The sequence below is a fragment of the Sinohyriopsis cumingii genome, chromosome 15 (assembly GCF_028554795.1).
Source record: "Sinohyriopsis cumingii isolate HCF-2022 chromosome 15, ASM2855479v2, whole genome shotgun sequence".
Classification (NCBI taxonomy): domain Eukaryota; kingdom Metazoa; phylum Mollusca; class Bivalvia; order Unionida; family Unionidae; genus Sinohyriopsis; species Sinohyriopsis cumingii.
In genome coordinates this window covers 57,580,819-57,607,760 of record NC_142975.1, presented here as the reverse complement: position 1 = coordinate 57,607,760, position 26,942 = coordinate 57,580,819, and the positions used below count along the sequence as shown (strand labels likewise).

At 33.7% G+C, this 26,942-nt stretch overlaps 2 protein-coding genes across 2 annotated transcripts; one reads left to right on the top strand and one right to left on the bottom strand.

The window, feature by feature from the left end:
- Positions 1-26,942, bottom strand: LOC149781858 (uncharacterized). Its single transcript, XM_089936055.1, has 7 exons — positions 26,872-26,942; positions 26,481-26,589; positions 19,568-19,687; positions 16,052-16,265; positions 15,331-15,567; positions 8,272-8,346; positions 1-7,541 (listed from the first exon to the last, which is right to left on the bottom strand). The coding sequence occupies exons 3-7, from the start codon at positions 19,682-19,684 to the stop codon at positions 7,345-7,347; spliced, it is 840 nt and encodes a 279-aa protein (XP_089792181.1). The 5' UTR covers positions 19,685-19,687; positions 26,481-26,589; positions 26,872-26,942; the 3' UTR covers positions 1-7,344.
- Positions 24,405-25,106, top strand: LOC149781859 (uncharacterized). Its single transcript, XM_089935018.1, has one exon. It carries the CDS (start codon positions 24,405-24,407, stop codon positions 25,104-25,106), a length of 702 nt encoding a protein of 233 aa, XP_089791144.1.

Below are 26,942 nucleotides of genomic sequence, written 5' to 3'. Positions count from 1 at the left end.
TAAAATTATTTCTTCTTCTTTATTAGAAAATGCCACATAAAAGAAATCATTCACACTGTTAAATAGGTGACATATAAAAAAAAGATTTTACGCCAATGAAACAGTATTATATTCAGTATTGCATTCATTAAAAATACTCAAGGGGGGTAGCTAAAATTGTGCCTAATAATATATTTACATTTGAGTAGCCTCCCTTTATATACACAATTTACAGACTTTGTTGCTAATTTTAGTTAGATCATTAAGTTTGTTACTATTATTAACCCTGAGATAGTCTGAGTTATATTTAACAATGATTCAGGAGGCAAATATAAAAATAATGAATGAGGTTATAGAACAGTCTCAAAAGGAAAAAGTACTTGGCATCATGATAGACAATATCTTATGCAGGGAAAATTACCAAAATAAGGATCTTCTTTAAATTATTATTATTATTATTATTATTACTATTATTATTATTATTATTTTTTGATTATACTACATTATCAAATGCACAAAACTTGAAGCAGAAGTTCAAATCAAAGATACAGACAACTATCAAAAAGTTTGATATTTGGTGTGAGGAATTATAAAAATAAACATTAATAAAACTCAGGTACTTCTCATATGAAAGTCCTAAAATCTATTATAATATAGTGTAATGACATCTTTATACATAACAACACATTACTCCCATAACAAAGAAAATAAATTTATATTTGTGTTTGTGAAGAAAACTAAAATAGGACATAAAAAATAAAGAATTACTTTTTTAACAAGCAACATCTAGCCTTATACTGATGTTGTTGCAGGGTTTAACACCATTTTTCAGCACACGATAGGTTATACATGGCGGCCAGTATTAATGGTGGAGGAAGAACCCCTGGAAAATCCCCGGAAAGAACCACTGACCCATGAGAAGCTACTGGCAAGCTTTCTCACATACCCACATTGGCTGAATCTGAGACTCGAACCCACGCAGACAGAGGTGAGATGGCAGTGATCCGTAGCAGAGAGCGCATTAGACCACTCGGCCGCCTTATATTGATTATTGCTTTATCCAACATCCAGGACCTCTTCAGTGGCCTAGTGGTTAGAGCATCTTCCTTGGATGTTTGAGGTCGTGGGTTCCATCCCCGGCTGAGCCATACCAAAGACTTACAAAAATGATACTAACAGCTGCCTTGCTTGGTGCTCAGCATTAAGAGGTTAGTGTTATGATTAGAAAGCCTGGTGTCAGGTTAATGTGTCTCGGTGGAACATCATGCTACATGTCTGCGGCATGATGCCCCAGTGCTAGTCATCAAAATAAACTGTCACTCTGCAGACATTGTAGCAATATGACTGAAAAATCGTTAAAGCTACATGTACATTAAAAATCCTAATCACACACACACACACACACACAATGATTATTGCAATATAGTTTAGGGAAATTTTTCTGCCACAAATTTGACTGGGTTTCAGACTCAAAGTATTAAGGATGAACCAGTAATAAATATAATGAGACAATTAATCCTGTGGAATTAATCACTGTTGAAAAAACATTTATAAAAAAAGCAATGACAATGTTTACAGTTTTAATTAATACAGTTCCAGGTTATATAAATTGTGTTCATTGAACCCTTTGAAGATAATCTTTGTTAAAGATATACTGTTACAAGTTATATAAATTGTATTCATTGAACCCTTTGAAGATAATCTTTGTTAAAGATATATTGTTACAAGTTATATAAATTGTATTCATTGAACCCTTTGAAGATAATCTTTGTTAAAGATATACTGTTACAAGTTATATAAATTGTATTCATTGAACCCTTTGAGGATAATCTTTGTTAAAGATATACTGTTACAAGTTATATAAATTGTATTCATTGAACCCTTTGAGGACAATCTTTGTTAAAGATATACTGTTACAAATTATATAAATTGTATGTTCCTTTAAAGAGAGCTAACTACATCAACTGAACACTAATACAGACAGAAATTTCAGTATTCCTGAACCAAACACAGAACTTTTCCAAAATAGTTTTCATTAGTTAGGTTGACTACTCTGGAACTGCATTCCAAAGAGAATCAAACAAGTCTGCTCCAGTTATGCATTTTAAAAAGAAATTCATTAGATTTTTCAGAGTAAACCTTTCAGTTTCTCTTCTGTATTTTAGTGATGTCTATGTGGGGGTGTTTACTGCTTCCTTAATGTATTTTAACAAGTTTATGTGGGTGTGTTTACTGCTTTCTTTAATGTATTTTAGTAATGTCTATACAGGTGTGTTTACTGCTTCCTTGATGTATTTTAGTGACGTCTATACAGGTGTGTTTACTGCTTCCTTATGTATTTTAGTGATGTCTATATAGGTGTGTTTACTGATTCCTTATGTATTTTAGTGATGTCTATACAGGTGAGTTTACTATTCCTTATGTATTATAGTGATGTCTATACAGGTGTGTTTACTTGTAAATACTTATTGTGTCAGAGAGAAAGAGAAAATACACGAAGATATGATTTAAAGCACTCACCTTTACCAATCACTTCCATCTAACCTCTGTCTGCGTGACTTAAAGTCTTGGGCTCATCCAATGTGGGAATGTGAGAAAGCTTGTCAGTAGCTTAACATTAGTTGGTGGTTCTTATTCATGAAAATATATTTTATCAACATTTTATATTTGATGGATGCATACTTACAACACTCCATACCTTCATTTGCATACTTACAACACTCCATACCTTCATTTGCATACTTACAACACTCCATACCTTCATTTGCATACTTACAACACTCCATACCTTCATTTGCATACTTACAACACTCCATACCTTCATTTGCATACTTACAACATTCCATACCTTCATTTGCATACTTACAACACTCCATACCTTCATTTGCAGATTAGTTTAATACAAAATGTCATAAATGCATTTAATCAGTTTATATTAAAAGATGGAATCATGAACAGGGTAAATTTCTAGAACTGAAAAGTATGGGGAAATAATTATCCCATCTGAATATTGGTAGAATTTAATGAAGGAATGAAGCCGAGTTGTTTTTGTGAATTCCAATGTTTTTGTAGAATGATGTTTTAGAAATCAGCATATATCACACAATCCTGTGTTCTAAATCGGCATATATCACACAATACAGTGTTCTAATTCAGCATATATCACACAATGCTGTGTTCTAAATTAGTAAATATCATAAGATCCGTGTTCTAAATCAGCATACATCACACAATCCTGTGTTCTAAAACAGATCTTGGATAAATAAAAATTTTATGAGTTTACGTGTATTGCCAACTCTTAACTGAAAATACAAGAAAAACAAGTAATTCATGATCAATGTTAAAAGTATACAAATTTGACACAGTTCCTTATCAAACGTTAATATTTCCCATGCATAGGTAAATATGGTTTGAAGATCCATTCAATTGGCTAACTTACAATGGCATGTTGTTACTGTACAAAATAATCTGACACAGGATGAAACATCTAACTTGCTTAACAAAAGAGAACATATACAGTAAAACATAATACATGTAATACAAAATAAAGACCTTTATTCAACAATTAGGCAAATCATCTGGCCAAAACATTAAAAATCTATATTAAACAGATATGGCTAATTTCAGCTTACAGTAAATTCTGGACATTCTGGTATCCTAAAGAACCAAATCAATTGTCCATATATATTTAAATAGAACAACAGACTGGTAGCAGCTGTGCCATGTGCATCGTAATAAGTTAAATTGTGAATTAATTCTTGTTTTTGATGGGTAAAATTTTTTGCGTATTTTGTGGTTGTTACAATGCATAAATATAAATACTTAATTAACAACGATCCTTCTGTGGTAACAACTGGGCCCTTCCCCAATGCAACAGATTTATGTTCTTATGAAAATGCCATTTAAATTTTTGGACAAATTCAGGAAAACTGACACCCAGAAAGATAAATAATATACACTGACACGCTAATAAGCAGAACTTTCTGCATTTGCTGTATCTGCTTGGCCATGAATTTATTTTACATAGCAATCTTGTACTGTTATAAACATTCCATTTCCCAATTCCTGTATACTAATATAGGTGAATTAGAGGACAATTAAGCATTAAGACCAATCATCAATAATGATAATTAGGTCCATGACAATTTAAGATTTTAAATACACATTCCCATCATCCTACTTGCCTAGGTTTGCATTTTAAGTACACATTCCCATCATCCTACTTGCCTAGGTTTGCATTTCAAGTACACATTCCCATCATCCTACTTGCCTAGGTTTGCATTTTAAGTACACATTCCCATCATCCTACTTGCCTAGGTTTGCATTTTAAGTACACATTCCCATCATCCTACTTGCCTAGGTTTGCATTAACATTAGAACAATGATATACCATACATATACTAACATAAATCAAGTCCAACTGCAAGCAAGAAAGACCTTGATCTGCCATCACACAATGCCACCAAAGATCAGGGTTTATGTTGCTTGTCCTAACAAACTGCATGGACTTAGATCAGACAGCACATTATGAAACAGTTGTATCCAACTTATAAGTGAGCATACAGTATGTGATATCAAGTTCTGTGCACTAACATTTTATCTTTTATTGTGAAAATATGGAAAATGTTACATTATTTCCCAGCTACTTCCAGGATCATTGTACATGCCAGTATCTGGAGATACATGACACTAATCCAAAATCAATCAGCACTATTGTCCAGGATCATTGCACAAACTAGTAACTGACCATATACAACATTAATCCAAAATCAATCAGTACTATTGTCCAGGATCATTGTACAAACCAGTAACTGACCTTATACAGCATTAATCCAAAACCAATCAGTAATATTGTCCAGGATCATTGTACAAACCAGTAACTGACCTTATACAACATTAATCCAAAACCAATCAGTAATATTGTCCAGGATCATTGTACATTCCAGTAAGTGACATCATGCAAGTTTTAATACAAAATCAATCAGTAATATTGTCTCGGATCATTGTATATTCCAGTAACTGACCCTATAGGACATTAATCCAAAATCAATTGCTACTATTGTCCAGGATCATTGTACATGCCAGTAACTGGCCTTATGTGGCATTAATACTAAATCAATCAGTAATATTGTCCAGCAATTCTCATATTTAAAAAAAAATGTATGCAAATCTTGAATTCATAGGTTTTTTTTAACCTACTTCCTCATGTGTTATCTGATAAGCAATAAACTACATACATATATTGATATTTCAAAACAGTAACGAAAGTATTGTTTTCTCTTCCAATCTATGATTTTGTCACTGACATCATTCTTCATATTGCTATAAATACTATCCCACATCAAATATTCACATGTTAAAGACAACAGATTCCTTTCATCATACACGCCCAAACAATTTAGATTGGTGAGTTAATTTTTCTAACACGACATACCATATGTACATGTTCATAAGTCAGGTCCAACTGCAAAAAACATAGACCCTAACCTTCCATAGCATAATGGTGGATCAAGGTATATGTTGTTTGTTCTACTGATTCGTTCTAACATATTGTACAGACTCAGATCTACTGGTGCATTATGCAGTGATTGATCTGGGTCTATGCAATGTGAAGTCGGATTTTACCTATAAGCCAGTCTATATTAATATATTGAGATCACACTAGAATCCCAAAATAGAAACCCCTGAGAAGCATATCTAAATTTGTAAATGATCCACGAGTCATATGCTATTGAAAAAAATTTCATTGTCTTGCACAATATTGTCACACACTTGCACACATAGTAAAACCCCTCAAAACTGAAAACCCTTAAAGGACCCAAAAATCTTTTCTGTTCTGAGAAGTTTTTGATTTATGGAGGTTGTTGCAGATGTAAAAAAAAAAGGCTCTTTCTGGGTGCTTATTGACAAGAGAGAAGAGACAGAAAGAAAGTCTGTGTATCTAGAAGTGCTCATATTTAAGAAAACTTTTATCTTTTTAATGTTATCATAATACATGTATTTAATGAAGAATTGGCAGAACCATTCAAATGAAAATTATATCCAGTCACATTAATAAATTGTTGCTTCTCAGAGACATACAGTCTTTGTCACAAGAAACATCTGAGGAATGAAATATAGTACTTCTATAACTTTGCAATCCCTAAGATGTTTAATCTCTTTATCAGCTCTAAAATTTCAGAGTATGTCATATCACTGCCAGGTGACTCAGAAAATATGTCATCATCATCATCATGTTCATCATCAGACTGATTGCTTTGACTCAAGTTCACTCTCCCAGTTATTGGAATTATCCTTGACAGGAATAGTATTGTCAATATTATATGGGTGCTCAGGGTCAAGTGCTCAGGGTCAATGTCCACTCACAATTCATGAGCCAGTCAAGCCAAAGGAATATTGCCCTCCTCCTCCTCATTGATGTTATCATTGTCCTTATTAATTGGGAAGCTGGCAACTTTAAAGCACATCTTGAGTGTAACATGAAGCGTATCTGACCAAGCTTTTGAAATCCAGTGGATAGCACAGACTATTCTCTTACATGTATGTAATGTTCTTTTCTATACTGAAAATCACTGAGTGAGTCTGACTTTTGGAATACTGCTTTGTAGGTCTCCCTTGGCAAAGCATCAAATTTGAGGCTAAAGTCCTGATATTTAATTTAAAAACCAAACAAACAATGTTCGGTTGATCATGTATACCAATTAATAGCATCACAATTAGATAATCAGCAGACAAACAGTCTTTCTCAATGCCTTACCTCCAAGCATTTAGTTATTAATACATGTAATTTGTCTTAAAAGCGTCTCTTTTGTAAAGGCTTCATATTAGTCTATTATCAGCCTTAATCTGTGTTGGCTGAAATGTCAAGTGTTGTTTTAACTTCAGTGCCCGTGTGACATTTTCCTGCTCCTTGTTTCAAAGATCAAACCACTAAAGTACATGTTAACCATAATTAATCTGTTCCAGCCTGCATCATGAATTTAGCAGCTAAATATAGCTCCAAGTTTCAATTCAGTTTCAGTTTTATGGGGCATTTTTAAGAGTAAAATCAAAATTTGTTTTGGGATTCAGAGTTGAAGGGTTTCAGAATGATGATATTCAAGAGTTCATGATGCTTTAATAAGGAAGTAACAAGTAATGTCCTATAGTCTTATAGATGATCTAACAATGTAATGATCACATTATTCTGAGCTGTATTGGAAACACTGATTCGAGAACAGTGGATGTCTTTATGTGACACAGCACCTTAACCCACATATATCAGTTATGATTATCTTCTTCAGTATTCTTCACAAAAGTTTTACAGGTAAGCACAGGTAACAAGAATCAATGAATTTATCAAACACTAAATGCGTGACTTTATTATCAAGGCTCAAATTTTGATAAAGCCTCTATACGACCAAGCCTTTGGAAAGCTTTTGCTAAATGACAAACTTTAGCGTCTCTGCCCTTCTTTTCCTCCCACATTTTCAATGAATTGAAAATGACTTCCCTTATCCCATTTTGATGATATGATATATACTGTTGTTCTATTTCATCATCACTGAAATCCAGGTATCGAACTGAAAAAAAAAACCATCAACAGTAAAACATCATAATTTGTAAACATCCTAGTACCATCAAATAATTTTTTTTTAAATTAATGTTTTTTAAGTATATGATGGTAGGACAGTTTCTATTATGGGTTACATTTAGAAAATAATCTGAATTCACCTTTATTAGACACTTATACCATAATGGTGACAGGTACAAAATAATATATTTTTCACACAAAACATTTAACTGGTGAAGTTACTTCCTGGTTCATCATATCAAGCAGACATTCAGGGGAGATAAAAAAAATTGCCTTTGGACGATATAAGTCATTTGTATGGAGTACCTTTTAAAAAAGTGCCCTATTTTTCACTTTTAGATCGCGTGTATGAATTTTTAGTAAATAATAATTTTAAGACTCTCAGATCCATGAGTTATATTCAGCAACAGGAATATTACTGATCCCATGCCAATCTCAGGAAGGCAGTCCTAACATATTTGTCAAACAGTATGGGTGGGCTTATTAACTAACAAAAATATCCTTAGTAGACATGTGCCAAACATTTGTTAAGAAGATGGCAGACTTATCATAATCATGGACTAATTATTGGATAATTAAAAAATACTTTGTTTAAAGTTTAAAGTTTAAATATTGAGTTTGGATTTTTAAAAATAGAGCTAACTGAATGGAAGTATTGGAAAGACGCCAAAAATATCCCATAACAAAAAGTTAGTTCAAGATATCAAAGCAATACTTACAGAAACGTCTCCATTCATTTCCAAGATAACCACAGACAATGTTGAAATCAGCCAGTTTTGGTGAACGTCCAGATTCTAAAAAGAAAAAATCAAAGTATTAACAATTCAAATTGCTTGGAGAATTCATGAAATAATACATGTATCAAAAGAATAAATATAACTTGCAACTGTGTTTCTTATTTGTGATCAAAAGTAAATACCAATGTCACTCTAAAATATCTAATCTTAACTATATATTTTTCAAGTCTTTTCTTCTTTTTCTCTCATCAGAGAATTGATTAAAACATTCTGAAAATATTTTAAGAAAATATTTAATCAATTACCTTTGATAAGCATCTCTTCTGAAATGATTCTAAACTGTTTTAAATGCAACACAAAAGCTTTCATACTATGTTGAGGGGGGTAACCAGTCTACTCATTCAATTCCTCCCAGGATCAGAGTTTCAGTAATGTCCCTTTACATATCTTGACTGACCTTGTACAGTCAAATGGACAGAAAGCTGAGTATATCAAGAACCTTGTTATTAGATACACAAGCCATTCTTAGTAACAGGTAGTAGACAGCATGCCACATGCTTTGAGAAATGAAATCGCTCTATGACAAAAATAACAAATGAACAATATGTCCCATTGCTCCTTACAAAGCCAGTCATCTACATCAGTTTCTTTTTGTCCTTTTCTTTTAATCAAAGCAATAAGTTAACTAAATTGGTATCATTACTTTTAAGAAGCATTCCCTACTGGTTATTTCTGTTTATAAACAGTTATGGAAACTGCTAGAATTATATGATCTGCAAAATTGTTCACTTTATGTCAAAAATTAAGTTTATAATGTGTCATTCATAAATTTTTACTTTCAGCTGACACCTGATAGATTTTCTGAATGTCTACTTTATCTTAGCCACATATGTAATAACCTTGCTTGTATCATGATTTTTCTTTTGCCCTGTGATTTTAAATATACTTGTCCAAATTCATAAACAATGAATTTTCCTTATAATGACCATATACTTTCCTTATGACATTACACTTTCCTTATGATGACCTTATACTTTAATTATAATGACCATATACTTTCCTTAAAATGACCATATACTTACCTTATAATGACCATATACTTTTCTTATAATGACCATATACTTTCCTTATGACATTATACTTTCCTTATAATGACCATATACTTTCCTTATAATGACCATATACTTTCCTTATCATGACCTTATACTTTCCTTATAATGACCATATACATTCCTTATAATGACCATATACTTTTCTTATAATGACCATATACTTTCCTTATAATGACCTTATACTTTCCTTATAATGACCTTATACTTTCCTTATAATGACCTTTTACTTTCCTTATAATGACCTTATACTTTCCTTATAATGACCTTATACTTTCCTTATGACATTATACTTTCCTTATAATGACCATATACTTTCCTTATAATGACCATATACTTTCCTTATCATGACCTTATACTTTCCTTATAATGACCATATACTTTCCTTATAATGACCATATACTTTCCTTATAATGACCATATACTTTCCTTATAATGACCTTATACTTTCCTTATAATGACCTTTTACTTTCCTTATAATGACCTTATACTTTCCTTATAATGACCATATACTTTCCTTATGACATTATACTTTCCTTATAATGACCATATACTTTCCTTATAATGACCATATACTTTCCTTATCATGACCTTATACTTTCCTTATAATGACCATATACATTCCTTATAATGACCATATACTTTTCTTATAATGACCATATACTTTCCTTATAATGACCATATACTTTCCTTATAATGACCTTATACTTTCCTTATAATGACCTTATACTTTCCTTATAATGACCTTTTACTTTACTTATAATGACCTTATACTTTCCTTATAATGACCATATACTTTCCTTATAATGACCTTATACTTTCCTTATAATGACCATATACTTTCCTTAAAATGACCTTATACTTTCCTTATAATGACCATATACTTTCCTTATGACATTATACTTTCCTTATAATGACCATATACTTTCCTTATCATGACCTTATACTTTCCTTATAATGACCATATACTTTCCTTATGACATTATACTTTCCTTATAATGACCATATACTTTCCTTATAATGACCATATACTTTCCTTATAATGACCTTATACTTTCCTTATAATGACCTTATACTTTCCTTATAATGACCTTATACTTTCCTTATAATGACCATATACTTTCCTTATCATGACCTTATACTTTCCTTATAATGACCATATACTTTCCTTATGACATTATACTTTCCTTATAATGACCATATACTTTCCTTATAATGACCATATACTTTCCTTATAATGACCTTATACTTTCCTTATAATGACCATATACTTTCCTTATAATGACCATATACTTTCCTTATAATGACCTTATACTTTCCTTATAATGACCTTATACTTTCCTTATAATGACCTTATACTTTCCTTTTCTACATGACTATGGTCAGGACATTCATGACCTGACCAGAAATTAAGTCTAACGTCAAACAAAATTTATATGAGGAGATTTAAGATCAGGAATTTTTTTATAACTAAAGCCTTAAAATGAAAATCAGAAATCATGAAAATAAAATAAATAACTTTTGCAACAATCAAGGAGCCCCTCAACTATTAGAGAAATATGTTCATTCAATAAAACAAAAAGAAATGAATATTTTATTACAATTATAATAAATCCTAAACATTTTCTTCCATATGATTGTCAGTCTACCCTCAAATTCCATAACCAAAATTATAACTATATTCATACATGTAAAGTTAATGTAATCACACATTTCTGATAGCACAAATATAATGAGATGGAAAGATGGGACACAGGGAAATACAAGGAGAGAAAGTTTATTCCATCACATGACTGTAGCTAACACTGAAACTAGGTTTAAAAAAATACTGTTTACTTAGTCAAGTACTGATGTCATGATTTCACTGCAAGTAATTGTGAAATTTCTGCTTATCCTTAAGCAAACTTTTAAGTACTAATTCAGGAATTTAAGGCCCATCACCACTGTTAAGTACAAAAGTTATATATGCCAAATCATCCGAATATTTATATTGAATCTTGAAAGATATTTGTCCTAAACATCTTGGGTTGAATTAAAACCAGATCAGGGATGGTCCTGGCTTTTAAAAAGCTGTCGCCAAAAAAATCGCCAACCTCAATATTTTGTCGCCAGTTTTCAAAAAGTGTCGCCAAAACAAGTAGTGTACATTTTTCCAAGTGTTCATTTAGTCTATTAATGTAACAGGCAATGAAAAGTACAAAAGATGGGTTAGTTAATACTTTAATTACAACAAGCATTAACAAAATGTTACAAAGTGTTACATGAAGATCTGTCTTAATTTTAGGACTGCCCACTTGTTGAATGCAGTTTCAAAGTCTAATTTATTCACCTCTGAAGATGCTGATTCTCATTAAATTCTCGAGAGATGAGATGCAGAGCTTATTTCTGATGTCAGTTTTTATGAGGTTCATCTTACTGAATCCACGTTCACAGTCTACAGTGCTGACAGGTGACACCAGTAGTCTCTCAGCAGACCCACCCCACACCCCACCCCTTTAAGGCTAGCTTCACAAAGCTTGTAGTGAATTGCTTCCTAAATCCCAAGAATGATCACTGAATGCTGTATAAATTTTCTCGACAAGCAAAATAGGATCTCCATTCCCACGAATGAAACGAGTCAACACCTGGCAATATTGGACCGTATATATAAGCATAAATTCACACCCAATTTAGGGATTCTTTCACTCCTGTATTTTGAGAAATAACTAATTATTAATTATGCAAAACTGTTTTTTTTTTGGTGCTATTTCTTGTTGCGGAGTTTAAGTCTCTGCAGCTGTAACACGGAATTGATGGTAAAAGGAAAAGATCAATGAGTAAAATGCTGCACTGGCGACAGATATAATTGTAATTGAGATTTTTTCCATTTGCTTTGTATTTATACACAGTGGGTACTTCAAACGTTATCAGTTTTCTATAAAGGTTCAGCGAAACTATTGTATGGTATATGTATAAAAAAAACAAAAAATAAAAAAAAAAAACAGAAGGATTAGCCATACAATTAATTGTATCTGTTCTATTCGCGTCTTCAGAAGTCGGTCAGTTGTAGGTATAGTGCGGTAGCATGATTGACTACAGCAGCATACAGTACTCAGCCCAGATGTCAGCATAAGCAGATTATGATGTAACAATGCACTGTAAAGATGGGGTTGTCAATACGAACAAAGGATCGTTTGTGTAACAGATTGATTCCAGTGTATTGCTTAGTCAAGTTTGTGGCTTCCTTTCGTTCTCCCTTTTAATTTATCCAGTCAAAATCCATGATCGTATGTACAAATTAAATAACTAAAAAGTATGTCGCCAAACAAATCGCCAGATGGGATATTTTTGTCGCCAATAAGGGAAAAAAATCGCAATTTGCGACATTGGCGAAGCCCAGGACGATCCCTGCAGATAATACTGATGTTTCATCTATTATGATCCATGTAATATCTCCCTCAAACTGAGAAACCAATTCATTTATCATGTGCATGAATTAATCCGATGTTGATTGGTGACATCCGTGGGTCAACCAATTTTGGTCAAAAGTTGGAACATAAGATTTGATGATGTTACTGCTGTAAACATAAAAAACCAATACATGCTATGTTAGATTGTCTTCAGCTCATGTTAGCTCTTAAAATTTTTTCATCACCCCATCTGATCACCAGTATTCATCCAAATTTTTTCATCACCCCATCTGATCACCAGTATTCATCCAAATTTTTTCATCACCCCATCTGATCACCAGTATTCATCCAAATTTTTTCATCACTCCATCTCATCACCAGTACTCATCCAAATTTTTCATCAACCCATCTCATCACCAGTATTCATCCAAATCTTTTCATCACCCCATCTCATCACCAGTATTCATCCAAATTTTTTCATCACTCCATCTCATCACCAGTATTCATCCAAATTTTTTCATCACTCCATCTCATCACCAGTATTCATCCAAATCTTTTCAACACCCCATCTGATCACCAATATTCATTCAAATTTTTTCATCACCCCATCTGATCACCAGTATTCATCCAAATTTTTTCATCACTCCATCTCATCACCAGTACTCATCCAAATCTTTTCAACACCCCATCTGATCACCAATATTCATCCAAATTTTTTCATCACCCCATCTCATCACCAGTATTCATCCAAGTTTTTTCATCACCCCATTTGATCACCAGTATTCATCCAAATCTTTTCATCACCCCATCTGATCACCAGTATTCATCCAAATTTTTTCATCACCCCATCTCATCACCGATATTCATCCAAATTTTTTCATTACGCCATCTCATCACCAATATTCATCCAAATTTTTTCATCACCCCATCTCATCACCAATATTCATCCAAATTTTTTCATCACCCCATCTGATCACCAGTATTCATCCATATGTTTTCATCACCCCATCTGATCACCAATATTCATACAAGTATTTTCATCACCCAATCTGATCACCAGTATTCATCCAAGTATTTTCTTAAATCTAATCCACACTATTTTTTATCAGACTTGCTAAAACACGGGCCTGTCTCCCTTCATTCCCTCTCAAATCAATTTGTGCTTCATGTGCGACTATTGTTGTTATTAGATTAGTCAACGGAATTTGTCAAATGTATCATCACATCACTGCTTTTGGAGCACTCCAAAAAAGAATGGAATTAAGAGTGAGTTTGTTGACTGAATTAAGGGGTGGCACCTCTTAATTCTAAACTGAATATTTGAATATCATTTAAACCCTGACAATTTCAAAGAACAGTTTATGTCAAATAGCTTTTTAAACAAATCATTTCCTTCCTTCCTTCCTTAGTTAGATTGGAAGAATAGTGAAATTCATGACAAATGGCAGAACTGGGGCTTTAAGTTTATAACAAACCTTGGAACTAACATAATGAACCACATATGATCAAGGCTTTTTATGTACCAATTATTCTATTCAAGTGTTTTTCTTGCTATCATTGACCACATTTGCAAATTAGAAGGATAAACCACTGATTAATGGTAGATACTTTAATCGTGCTACCTACAAATTACAATTTTACAAGCTTTATAACCTTTCTTTTATTATTCCGCCCACTTTATTTGATTGGATATTACTAATCTGATCATACAAACCAGGTCTATTTTAACTGATTGTACAACATCTACTTCTGCAAATCAGAGATCGAAACACGGTTGGCCCTTAATTAAATTTTCTGAAATGCTTGCAGACATAGCTGTGATAATACCAGCAAACATATAGCCTTTATCATGACAATGAAACCGAATTAAAAAGCAGAACTAAAAGGGAATTTTAATTGATAAAACTTATTAAATTGGTATTTAATTTTTCAACTGCAGCTACCAGTAAACATTACAGAAATTGTCTTGGCTTACCATTAAATGGATAATCAATGTTTTACTCTGTGTATGTGTGTGTGTGTTTATATATATATATATATATATATATATATATATATATATATATATACGCTATTTTGTTTAACATATATAAATAACATAAGTATACAACTTATTATTAATAGGTGTGAATTGTATGATGCAGAATCAGATTTCTGGGCACTAACCACCTTTATTGACAATAAAACAATATACCAAAGCTTCATTCATTCATGTATGTATGTATATATATATATATATATATATATATATATATATATATATATATATATATATATATATATATTTTAAATTCATATCAGAATGAAAAATAAAGAAAAGTAAGATGTTGTATCACTCAATGGCATTTTCAACTGAATCAGATTTAAGGGAAGCAACAGGAATGTCTGCTACAGTTATAAGAAAAGGAAACAAGAATGGGAATAGCAGATACTTTATAAAAACACTACATGTCATTCTGACAATTATAAGAAAAGGAAGCAGGAATGGGAATGTCAGGTACTTTATAGAAATGCTACATGTCACTCTGAAGACCAGATCCTACCTAACACTCTTTTGGCATGATCTGTTAGCTGTAGTTCATCTTTGGCATTCTGTGCCTGCTGTTCTTTTTCCTGACCATTTTCTGAACTCCGTGATGATGATCTTCGCTGGCTACGACCACTACTATTTACATTGACTACCATTGTGTTGTGAGATCCAACTTGGATGTTTTGAGCATTTTCTATATGGATGTACATATTCTTGTTGACATTTATGATGTTATTTCCACCTTTTTTGCCTGCAAAAATTAAATATCCATATGATTTACATAGCAACTTTTCACTTGTATACAATTTGTGGCAAGTGGTCCTAGATGATGATTCATAAATATGTTTGCACTAATTAAAAAAATATACTATTCAGTCTGTTATTTGCCAATTCACAAATTCAAAATGTTTCACAATTATCACAAGTGTAATGACATACATAATGACCTCTATTACACACAGCACTCAGTACAAATACCTGTATGACTTTGTTACAGTAAAATTTCATTAACTCTTTATCTGAATAGGTACTGTCCTTATATACAGAAAGAAGGAAGCAATTTCAGTCTAAACAAGTGTAAGTGTTCTTCTTTAGTAGGTTTTGCATAATAAGCAGATGCTTTTTAATGTAGGTAGCACAGAATGGAAAGGTTCTCCAACCATTATCTACAATAGTTCTTGATGGACAGGTTTCTTTTCTTTAAAGACAGATTGCAAGGTCCATGCTGCACCTACCATTTCCCTTAACGTCCCCTGTGGAATCTGGTTGAACAAATTCTCCCTTCTCTGCACCACTGTCTGCTGATGCAGCCATTTGCCTGGCTCTTTCTGCCCTCTCTCTACTCATTGCTGCTCTCTCCTGCGAAAGTTTTTGAATTTTGTCTTTATCCTTAGAGGTCATTTTTGATCCTTTTGTGGCAATCTTCACCTGTTTCATGGCTTTCTCAACCTACATTTATATAATAAAAAAATATCTTAGTTATAAAAGGAACTCTTTCTTTGGACTCTTCTCTAATATTTTAAAAGAATATTCAAGTAACTGCACAAAATACTAAGTAAACATGTTATGTGCCTATTCAATTAGATTCATTAATTAACAGCAGCTCAGAAGATGCAGCCCCAATCCTCCAGCTATTGTGGTGCTAAACGTTATTTTAAAACAATTATGAATACCTGGAAAGTGGGTCACAGTGATCTAGTTTTGGTAAGGAACAGATATTTATCCCAAGATACAACTATATAGCAATGTTATTGGCAATATAAGCTATAGTCTAAACAGCAGGAGTAGATGCAAAAAATGAAATTGAGAAAGTTAATTGTGCTTAGTGCCTGCTCTTAAAGCTGGACAAAAAATATGGAAGAGATTTGGAGGAAAAAATGGGATACAAGAACTAGATGCAGGAGACCAATAAAGGATTTAAGTAACATGAAGACAGTCCACATTGCTCCCAAATATAATTTGTATAAATTCAGACAATATTTTGAAAACTACTGTCATATTAAGTTTATATAATTTAAGCACATTTTGTACTTTGAAAAGATACATGCAAATCAATTAGGAAATCTGTATTGTTTGTTTGCATTTTTCTTTAATATCCTTATTAATTTGCAATTCATTTAAACAAAATTCATCTGGTATTTGTACCAAAGTGAAGGAATTATATGCAATTTGTTCTACTTAATGGCAGAATGAACCAATGGATTTATGAAATAAAAATAACTTCAGCTCAAATGACCTCGCTTATTACTGGTAGATGTATGTACCAATGTATCAATCATACCCCATCTCCTCTACAGTCGGCCTCCAGTCCTTTACGAATCATACCCCACCTCCTCTCTTCTAAAGCTTTCACCTGGCACAATTACCATCTAGCTGAGGATCATTGAATCCCTCCAGATCTTAAAAATTCCAAACAAAACCTTGTTCCATGAGTGCACACTTTTGTAATTTGGAAAAATTAAGTTGTTTGGGGCAAATTCAAAGTTAAAGAAATGCTTTTTTTAGTAGATGGGAGCAGCCTAACGTGCGTGGTTGTGATGCAGATGCTTGCACTGGTAAAATATAACAGTTGGTACATCTATACAGTATACAACATGCAAGATACCAACCACTATAACCACTATTGACATTTTAAATGATATTTAATTTAAAAAATTGCAAAATGATTAAAAAACCATTTTTTATTCATACTACATTATTCTGTAATATGTGGCATGTAACAAAAAAAAAAATAGAAAGTCTATAATTAATTATATTTTATGATTCAGAGAATTTTGTCACTGTAGTTACACCCCAGTTATGTTACTTTTTTACTGATTATATTGGTTGGTACCTTGTATGTTGTGTACCATATCAATGTACATACTTATTTTTAACTACACGTGCATCTGCATTATACGCATGCATCTTACAATGTACAGAAGTCTGCTCCATATACTAAACACAGCCTTTCTTTAACAATGTATCTGCCGTTCATGCCTGTATTTTTCCAAACCAAAAAAGTGTGCACTGTGGAATGTTTAGTTTGAAATCTGCAAGCTTTAATGTGATTATGCTAGACTGTTACTGTGCCAAACAAATACTTTTGAAGACAGGTGGGTTACAATTTGTAATGGACCAGAGGAAGACTATAATAATAAACCCATGCTTGATGAAAATTGTCCTTCCCATTTCTACACAATTTTGGCAAATATTTCCAATATATATATATATGCATGCACCTATTCCCCCCCCCCCATCTCTCTATACACCACTCCCTCAATAACTCATGCCCTGATAACTTGCGAACCTGTTTTTTATACCAGAAAATACCCTAAAAATTGATCCCTTTTTGTTTAACTTGAAGTAAATCTCAATCAAAATTGGTAATGGAAACTATGATGTATCACTCGTTTCATCATTGAAAACGGTAGATAGGACCTGTAAATTTTAATCAACACTTTGAAATATCAACTTTAAAAATAGGTCATAACATTTTTTACATTTTCTTTCCAAAACGACATTCCTGGTACACCGGAATTAAAGATGTTTAGGGAAATCTCGTCAATGAAAATGTCACTTATGCCGAGTGGAGGCGGTACTTTAATAAATAAATACAAATTAAATAATTTTTTTATCAATTGAAAATTGTGTTCTAGTTCTATCTTTCAGTTCCTTTTAAGTGTAAATGTCATAAATGCAATTTGTCCTCTTGGAATTAAATGTAAAATGTGTCAATCTACCGTAATAGCTATGTCCGCGAACATTTCTCTGAGAATCTAATTAAGTGCTGACCATGTTTTGATAACTGACTTCCGGAAGTATTTGATGTATTATTGCACTAAATTAAAAGCTGGCCTACTTTGTATTACCACGTTAAATATGTCTTTTGAATCAAACTGAGGTGGAATAAAAGAAAAGTTAAAAGGCATGAAAATCCTACAAACTTAAAATTTAGCATCCCCGATTTTATGTCAGGTGAACTCACTTCATTTGATCAATCAAACATTATAAATGTTATTGTGTATGTAACATAAACTACCTTAAATTAACCAACTGTTTCATAACTGTGATCAAAGATAACAAGGCAGCCAAGCAAAATGAATACTTCTTAAAATAAAGAGCTTGATTTCACAGATACGGATCATTGTGGGCAAGCGAGTTTCAGAGAATTCTTGAACTGGTACTTTGAGATATCCTCAAGGATGACAAGAACTTTCATTATTACTTCCAATGAAATCACAATATCAATATTGTACTAATTGAAAATTACAAAAATTGAATTTCAATGTAGACAATTGTCTCATAAAATAAATGTCACATGTTTTTTAAAAAAAAGAAATCTTGTTTGGCAGTGTATCAACAGTTAGTCACATTCCCTGCTTTGCTGACTCCTGATTTGGCAGGATAATATTAAACACCACTACGAGAACCAGACTCATCAAGAAAACAAAAAGCAGTGATGTAATACACAGAATTTTTTTGCGAAACGTGAAGGTTGTTGAAACCAGTTGGAACGATCATTCATATGTTGGACATTTTGAAAATAAATGTTATTTAAACAGAATAATGCACAACTTCATTAGAAAAAGCGCGTTATTAAAAATTATTATAAACGTGATTGTAAAATAAGGATTCAGCCAATAAACAGCCCAGTTCCCTAACACCACTCACCTACAGTTTTCTTGAAGACAAAGCGATAAATAAACTGTTGAAGGTTTAAAAAATAAAAATTTAAAATATGCTGTAAGTATGGTTGTTTACAGTTATACCTCTCTCATGGCCGAACTGATTTCAGCGTGAACATCATAATCAGAGTCCGAGTCACTGGTAGAGTCTGAAGAATCATTACTTTTGCGTGATGTTTTCCTGGATCTCCCTTCTGCCATACTCTAAAAGGTAATTCAAAAGATACAAAAATGTTAGAATTTACTTGGTCCTTAATATGTATGGTATCATAACATTACAGTGATAAATGACAAAATATGTATGGACCATAAAAGGGGTGTCATAACATTACAGTGATAAATGACAAAATATGTATGGACCATAAAAGGGGTGTCATAACATTACAGTGATAAATGACAAAATATGTATGGACCATAAAAGGGGTGTCATAACATTACAGTGATAAATGACAAAATATGTATGGACCATAAAAGGGGTGTCATGACATTACAGTGATAAATGACAAAATATGTATGGACCATAAAAGGGGTGTCATGACATTACAGTGATAAATGACAAAATATGTATGGACCATAAAAGGGGTGTCATAACATTACAGTGATAAATGACAAAATATGTATGGACCATAAAAGGGGTGTCATAACATTACAGTGATAAATGACAAAATATGTATGGACCTTAAATGGGGTGTCACAACATTACAGTGATAAATGACAAAATATGTATGGACCATAAAAGGGGTGTCATAACATTACAGTGATAAATGACAAAATATGTATGGACCTTAAATGGGGTGTCACAACATTAGTGATAAATGACAAAATATGTATGGACCATAAAAGGGGTGTCATAACATTACAGTGATAAATGACAAAATATGTATGGACCATAAAAGGGGTGTCATAACATTACAGTGATAAATGACAAAATATGTATGGACCATAAAAGGGGTGTCATAACATTACAGTGATAAATGACAAAATATGTATGGACCTTAAATGGGGTGTCACAACATTACAGTCATAAATGACAAAATATGTATGGACCATAAAAGGGGTGTCATAACATTACAGTCATAAATGACAAAATATGTATGGACCTTAACTGGGGTGTCACAACATTACAGTGATAAATGACAAAATATGTATGGGCCTTAAAGGGGTGTCACAGCATTATGGTGATGAATGACAAAATATGTATGGGCCCTGTGAGGGGGTCACAGCAATACACTGATATATGACAAAGTATGTATTGGCTTTAAAGGTCGTATCACAACATTACAGTGGAAAGTGATCAAATATGTATGGGCCCTGTGAGGGTGTCAAAGCAATACACTGATATTGATTTATGACAAAGTAATCATCAGCCTTAAAGGTGGTATCATAACACTGATAAATGACAAAATATGTTTGGACCTTGAACAGACTGTCACAACATTATAGTGATATATGACAAAATATGTGTTGACCTTAAAGGTGGTATCCCAACATTGACAAATGACAAAATGTTTGGAACTTGAAAAGACTGTCACAACATTATAGTGATATAAGACAAAATATGTGTTGACCTTAAAGGTGGTATCACAACATTGACAAATGACAAAATATGTTTGGACCTCGAAGGAACTGTCACAACCTTTTTAGTGATATATGACAAAATATGTATGGATCTTGAAGGGACTGTCACAATTTTATAGTGCTAAATGACAAACTATGTATTGGCATTAAAGGTGGTATCACAACATTACAGTGATAAATGACAAAATACGTTTGGACCTTGATGGGTCTGTCACTAGATTACAGTGATAAATGACAAAATATGTTTGGACCTTGAAGGGTTTCACAGCATTATGGTGATAAATGACAAAATATGTATGGGCCTTGAAGGGGTTGTCACAGGATCACAGTGATAAGTGACAAAATATGTAAGGACCTTGAAGGGGGTTTTCATTGCATTAAAGTTCAAAGTCTTCAACTATCTGCTGAGCAGTGGGAAAATGTGCTGATATTTACAAAGACTTAATTCGGAAGCAGAAAGACCCAAAGATGTAAGCATGGTCATTATAAGAGTACATCAAATAATTTTTTTTTAGCTTTCATGGTTGTGTTTGTTTTTTAGTGTAGCAGAATAAGTAGTGCATAAGACCTCAAAATCAATACATATCAAGACTTAGATAAAATTCCATTTGCAAAATTTGGATAAGTATTCTGGGGTTTAAATGGCAAACTGACAAAGACTGTAATGAGATTCAGAAGAGTGCTGACATTGCTAGAAGTGATTGTTCAGATGGAACAGTAGCCAACTGTAAGAAAGTGTATGATGCCTGGTGTAGTGTTAGGAATAAGGCCACTCCTTGAATTGACAAGATTCAGTCTCACTCTAATGGACAAACAAGAGCTACATGTCAGTGGTGTAAAGAATTTGGAAAATTAAATTCAACTGGTTTTTCTCATCTGGACATTTAGCTACTTCAGGTATGCCCAATATTCTTAAAGGGACTGCAACTTTTACTGGTGGGACTCTTAATTTTACCACAATAGGAGTCTTAGACTCCTAGTTTTAAAATCCTAGCTAGACCTCTGTCCTCCATCACCCTCATCAATATCATTATAGTTGCTTGTTTGAAACATCCATGGCCTTTTGTCTTCGTGTGATTATGCTGAAGTTTGAAAGTTCACTTTTCCTTGGCTTGCCATTCCATTATTCCTTCCACAGTAGCAACACCAAGTGCATAATGCTGTTCTGTTGCTTCATTTTTCAGCCTATGAGAAAGTCTGATACCATGATTCATTTTAAGAATGTCTCAATCTCTTTGACATTCTATTTTCTTTATCAAAACCAGATGCATCTGCTAATTTTTTTATGAGACTATGCTAATTTATAGCCTTGCAATTGGGACCAAAGAAATTGTGTACAGTTGGCATTGGAATGGTAATACCTCGTAATAACTTAAATGATATACATCTCTGTACATTACAGAAAAAGACCTGATTTTATGATGATTCACAATAGAGTTTATATTTCTCTGACATACAAAATAAATCCCACAATTATGCCACTATTTTTTTTAATATGGCATACAATAACATGCAAGTCTTCCAACATTGTTTTCCAAGTTAATTGAATCCTTTTTTAGCTGCATATGATCCTCTAAGGAATATATTTTCCTGTGGAGGAGTCATCCGTGAAAAGAAGGACTATTAGGCTAACTTGTAAAGGTCAGTCATGTATGTGGCAAAAGACCAGAAGAAAGAGTCCTAATACAGTGCCCTGAGGTATGCCAACTCCAAATATGTGAAGATGGAAAATGCTGTATCATTTTGGATCTGCACAAGGCACTTGCTGATAAATTAAGACAACCATTTGTGGACTGGTGTCTGAATACTGTAAATTTCTAGCCTGCATAGGAGTTTCAGATGAGACACTTTGTCAAGTGACTTTGCAAGGTATTGGGATTAAAATGTTAATCTAAAATTGGATTCTTATTCATTATAATGAAGAAAATCATGATAAACTTAAACAGTTTATATAAAACATAAAAAGTATAATAAATACCTGCTAAAATTAAGATTTTAAGTCATTACAAGAATCATTCATACATGAAACAGATAACCTTTCTGCAAATGACACATGGAAAATGTTTGAGGAGAACATCAAACGGTTAATGGATAAATTTATACCATCTAAGACCTTTTCTGGAAACAAAACAAACAAATCTTGGATAGACAAATCCATTAGAGCCCAACACAGAAGACGGAACAAATTGTTTGCAAGACAGAAAACAACAGGAAAAACAAGAGATCAGAAGCTATACAAAGAAGCAAAAGCAAGATCACAACGCTTAGAACAGCAGGCTTACTGGAGATATATTGAAAACTTGATAGAAGTCGGTAACCCACATCAAGAACAACAACCAAACAAGCAGAAGAGATTCTGGAACTATTAAGTCCTTACGTAGAGATAACTGTGGTGTGACACCACTCAAGGAACACGGGAAACTACATTCAGAGGCATCCGACAAGGCTAACATACTGAATCGTCAATACCAGTCAGTCTTCACACAAGAGGATAAGAGTGATCTACCAAGCCTACATGGAGATCGTTACCCACCAATGACTGACATCCAAGTTACTGTACAGCTTGTTGTGGAAAATTAACCCACAGAAAGCTACAGGACCAGACATGATTCCAGCAAGGATCATGAAAGATCTAGCAGAAAAGTGTGCACCATACCTGAGTTATATTTACCAGAAATGCCTCTCAACAGGTTATGTCCCTGATGTCTGGAAAACAGCAAACATTACAGCTATCTTCAAAAATGGAGAAAGATTCAAGGCCAGCAATTATAGACCAGTCTCCCTTACATGTATCTGCTGCAAAATGCTTGAACACATCATAGTCAGAAACATGATGCAACATCTAGATCGCTACAACATTCTAACAGACTGCCAGCATGGTATCCGTGCCAGATGAAGCTGTGAAACACAGCTTATAACCCTAGTGGATGAGCTCGCCAAATCCTTAGACAGAGGGAAGCAGTATGACCTTGCAATCCTTGACTTCAGTAAGGCTTTCGATTGTGTCCCCCATGAAAGACTCCTCAGTAAGTTGGACCACTATATCATCAGGGGTAACATACAGAAATGGATCAGAGATTTCCTGTAAGACAGATCGCAGAGAGTTATAGTAGATGGAGCAACATCAGACTCAGCACCAGTTGTTAGTGGGGTACCTCAGGGGAGTGTTTTGGGTCCCATACTCTTCCTGGTGTTCATCAATGATCCATCTGCAAGCGTCAAATCCAACACAAGACTTTTTGCAGATGACTGTATAGTCTACCGGGAAATAAATGTCTCCAGGGACTGTGAGATCCTTCAAGAAGACCTGAACCAACTGACCCTCTGGGAAAGAACTTGGGGTATGTCGTTCCATCCAGAAAAATGCAGCATCCTAAGAGTTTACAGGAAAAAATCACCAATCTTGTCTGAATATACTCTTAAGGGGCACAAGTTAGCCAATGAGCAGGCAACAAAATATCTCTGGGTGGAATTGTCTGGAGACCTCTCTTGGAAAAGGCACATAGACAAGATAATGATAAAAGGGAACAGTAACCTTGGTTTCCTGCGCTGCAACCTCCAAATCAACAATGAAGAAGTAAAAAGTGCGGCATATTTCACTCTGGTTCAACCAGGTCTTGAGTATTGCTCGACTGTGTGGAACCCACATAGTAAAGATCTAACAAATAAGATAGAGATGGTTCAGTGGAGAGCAGCTAGGTTTACCACAAATAAATATCGTAATACTAGCAGTGTCAGTGCAGTGCTCAACCATCTCCAGTGGGAATCACTCGAATCCAGGCAAACCAAGGCCCAGCTAACCATGATGTACAAGATTGCGAACAACCTAGTGGACATACCAGCAGACAAATACCTGACCCTGGCATATAGCCAAACTAGGGCAAACCACGAGAAGAAGTTCCAATTAAAGTCAGCATCGACAAATTGTTTCAAGTTCAGCTTCTTCCCATGTACAATAGAGACTTGGAACAAATTACCATCAATAATTGCAGAAGCTCATGACTTGGTATCTCACAAGCAGGAGCTTTCCAAAATCACATTCTAATGAACTAGTCAGCTACAAGTAAGACCTAGTGATTCTCGGGCTATGCCAGTTGAGGTTCCATATCTCATTGCCGCTATGGTAGCCGGATTGGTCTGAGTATGAAGGGACGAAAACGTACACTGACACACTTTTATTTATTTCTGCCTTTCCTATCATTACTCTTCTGACTATCCAATCACTTCTATCTTTACTTTATCTTTGACCACCTATCACCCGTTGCTTAATAGTCAAGTGTGACTGTGTCAACGTATTCATAGATAGATAGATACAGTAATACCTCGAACATTCGCGAGGTTAGGTTCCAGAACCAGTCGCGGATCAGAAGGAATCGTGAATGTTTGGTATGAGTCACTAACAATGCTAATAAATGCTTATTTCTAGGGTTTAAACCCTAAATATGGCCCAAATCATGCTCCCAAAGCACTTTAATTTCATTTAAAAGTTAGCTTAATACATTACCCTTAAAAAGATAAATAAATGGTTGACGTAAAAATAGAGTACAGTATCGCCTAACGGGTATTTGCCACACTAGCGCATTTACAGTACAGTACATGTATACATGTACTAATATTACCCCTGTACTAATTCATTCACTGCCGTTTTCTTCTGCACTCACAGTAAGGTAAAACCAAGTAACGAATGGGACTGTAAACTTAATGACTGACGTTTTCTTTGTCATTGTCAGGAAGGTAAACTAGGTAAACTTCATGTGTCACAGAAGTCATATAACGAAGGTACAATTCAATAAAATAAAGAAAACATGTACGTAGAGGGTACCAATGAAAATTTCGCGAATCCTTGAATTCGCGAATCCAGAAACGCGAATGCACGATGTATTACTGTAGATAGAGCGAGGATGGATTATATTGGCGTGTGCATCTCTACCAAGTAAAATTATGTATGCCCTTCTGTTGTTAGTTTATGGGACCCAATTATCATCAGTGACAAAAATTAAACAACAAACAGCATGTGTTTCTAACAACTGTAATATTTTTCTTCTCTTTATTTTCACGTTTATGGTGGGTCTTAACGTGCCTCATAATGGCCCAGTAGTTAACATTTGCTTTCGGTCCTTCTGGAGTACTGCATCTTTAGTCGAGTTCTGAATACTGTTTGCGTGGATATCCTGCCAAAAATAAATCCTTTTTTTTCGTTTTAATTATAAACACAAGATAGACATATAAAGCAAGAAAGAAACATCGGGTCCCTGTGAGACGTCGTATTTGGTAAAGAAATACTGGAAAATATAGCATTTCGAATTTGCAAAATCTATGATGAATGTCAATGTCTTATTAATTTACGAAAATCTCTGGATTGTTTTATAAGTTCCCAAACTTAATAGATTTAGGAAAACGCGTTCTGACAGATATATACCTTTTACATGCTCCTATTTCTGATAAATGTTTAGCTGTTATTGGAACTGCAAATACTCCTCTGCCTGCGAGTAGATCCAACCTCTGCTCAAAGTCAGACAGGTGCTTCTCTGTAAAGTATCATAGATAAGCGTGTATAATATTCCGATTGAAATAAAACCAGGAAAAACCCAGTGCTAAATATGGAATAAACGGCTGTGAAACTCCATTGGACAAACCAAAAATTAACATAATTGAGTGTTATGACAGTCAAGTAATAAGCACCTTATATCAATGGAACGTTATATGTATTGACAACTGAACTTTGAAGTGTGTTCGCGACAAACACGCACATCCATTAATGATCTAAAAATATCTATCAATTCGTGAATACTACTTTATTGTACACTCACCATGTCGGGCAATTCTACTCGTCGGGTAATTCTGCACGACGAAAAGTCATTTCTCTAAACATTGGATCACG

Excerpts from the sequence above, each read along its gene's own strand:
- LOC149781858 (XM_089936055.1), bottom strand. The coding sequence starts at position 19,684 with ATGGCAGAAGGGAGATCCAGGAAAACATCACGCAAAAGTAATGATTCT. Across the intron at positions 15,568-16,051 it reads AGGGGACGTTAAGGGAAATG|GCAAAAAAGGTGGAAATAAC; the intron begins GTAGGTGCAGCA and ends TAATTTTTGCAG. Across the intron at positions 7,542-8,271 it reads AAATGAATGGAGACGTTTCT|TTCGATACCTGGATTTCAGT; the intron begins GTAAGTATTGCT and ends TTTTTTTTTCAG.
- LOC149781859 (XM_089935018.1), top strand. The coding sequence starts at position 24,405 with ATGTCGTTCCATCCAGAAAAATGCAGCATCCTAAGAGTTTACAGGAAA.